The following is a 2,204-nucleotide window of genomic DNA, read 5'->3' as shown; positions in this document are numbered from 1 at the left end:
CTATACACAGTTCTTGTAGAACTGCTGGGTCGTGACCACCCTTGTGCAGGTCCTTGTTTTTTTCGTATTTACAGGTCACATTCAATTAAATATAGCCAAAATCCCACAAAAAAATCTGTTGTAATGACAAAAAATTACGTTTCATAGGTCGCATAACATCGGTTAATGGAAACGCGTCATTTCGCAATACTATACTTTTTAATCAACATATATAAAACAGCGCCAAAGTTCTGTGCAAATCTGTAATGGAAACGCACCTACTGTAAACTTAACATTAACTATATCCTTGAGTTACTGTAATATAATGTGCATTAATGAGAACATGGGAGTGAAAAAGGCAATTCTGTGTCATATTTGCAGACTAGTTAAAAAAACGAAAGAGCTAAAGCAGTGGCCTGACGTTTACTTCAGCATAATAGTATTACATCATTGTGTTGTCTGAAATCTCTCAAGAGATGAATCAGAAGATATATTTGCATTCAATGACACATGTCCAATAAGGATGGGCATTTACAGCTGAGAAATTTTATTCAAAGCAGCTCACAGAAGTGTTTAGACATTCACGGTCAGTTTGCTCTGGCTCTAAAACTTAATGTATACAGGTCTGTGATTTAAATATTACGCAAATACCTTAGATATTTATACAAGTTTTTAGAAGAGTAAGACAACAATTTTGTGAATTCACTAAATTTTGTTTGTGTCTTAATGGTAATTTCTATTTTCAGCTTGTTCGAAACAAACACAAAGCTGTCATGAGTTCTTTAAATGCAAGTTTTGTCCAGAATATGTCTATTGTTCATCCTGAATACTTTTTCATTATTGGACTTACAGGTATACCGTACAGCAGTTATTACTATATTTTTTTATTTATTGCATATTTTATTGCTGTAATTGGGAACTCTATAGTCCTTCTCATTATAGCTCTTGAAAGAAGTCTGCACAGTCCAAAGTACATTGGTGTGTTTAACTTGGCCTTGGCTGACCTTGGTGAAACGAATGCTGTGGTTCCTAACATGATGAAGACTTTTTTTTCTGACTCACAGTACATGTCCTACAATGCTTGTTTGGCAAACATGTTTTTTGTGAACTTCTTTACTACTGTGCAAAGTGCCACTCTTGTTGTTCTGGCATTTGATCGCTTCATTGCAATTTGTTTGCCATTAAGATATCATGCCATAGTGAATAATACCGTCATGTCCTTAGCGTTTATAGTAGTATGGACATTTAACACTTCTCTGGTGGCTCTGGCATCGTCTTTGATGACCCGACTTTCATTCTGTAAATCTAATGTGGTACAGAGTTTTTATTGTGATAATGGACCGCTGTTGAGGATGGCATGCAACGACAACAGCATTAATGTGTTTATAACAAACCTCATTGTGGCTTTGTATCTTATATCACCAGTGTTCATTATATTCCTGTCATATCTTGGCATTTTTTTTGCCTTAAGTAAAATAACAACTTGGGAAGCACGTTTAAAAGCACTGAAGACCTGTGTTTCTCACCTTTTGTTGGTCGGAGTATTTTTTATTCCTATAATAGGCATGATCATTGCTTCATCAGTTACTACTCTCACTCCCAATACCAGAGTCATCAGTGTATCTCTTTCATTTACTCTTCCACCAATGTTAAATCCTATCATTTATGTTTTAAACACAGCTGAAATCAGAGTCTTAATTCGAAAACTGCTTAAAAACAGAATTATGCCAATTAGAAAGAACATTTCAAAATGACTGTAATGATTGTTTGTGTTCTTTCATTATTAGGAATTAGATGAAAAGTAAAATATATTTTTTCAGAAATGTTTTTAGATTAATTTTGTGGAAAATAAAAGTGTATGAGCAGAAAATAGTTAAATTCACTCTGCTACATTCCTAACATGTAGAGTGGACATTATGTGAGACTTTATGTTTGTTGGTGTACAGCAGTGATACACTGTTTATTTATGAATGAATACATCTGATTGTAAGTGTGTGTATGTACTATGTTCTTAATTACTGACTCAAGACAAAACAACAAAATAGACTGAAAATTGTATAAGCTATCTAAATTAATTTTTGTGAGCGGTGTTGACATATTTCATGTTAGGTTTCATCCACCAAAATGCTGGTAACTGTCATGCTTGTATATATCATTTTCATATCATTCAAAAATAATGCAAACCAAGATCCATTTTCACATGAGTATGTCTGAGATATGCTAAT

The 2,204-nt window shown here is 33.7% G+C and overlaps 1 protein-coding gene across 1 annotated transcript; it reads left to right on the top strand.

Annotated features, from left to right (window-relative positions):
* The first annotated feature begins 728 nt into the window (after positions 1–728).
* Positions 729–1,733, top strand: LOC141285312 (olfactory receptor 1-like). Its single transcript, XM_073818337.1, has one exon. The coding sequence runs from the start codon at positions 753–755 to the stop codon at positions 1,731–1,733; it is 981 nt and encodes a 326-aa protein (XP_073674438.1). The 5' UTR covers positions 729–752.
* Positions 1,734–2,204: the final 471 nt, after the last annotated feature.

The sequence above is a fragment of the Garra rufa genome, chromosome 14, assembly GCF_049309525.1.
Source record: "Garra rufa chromosome 14, GarRuf1.0, whole genome shotgun sequence".
In the NCBI taxonomy this organism is placed as follows: Eukaryota; Metazoa; Chordata; class Actinopteri; order Cypriniformes; family Cyprinidae; genus Garra; species Garra rufa.
This window is presented reverse-complemented; position numbering and strand designations above follow the sequence as displayed.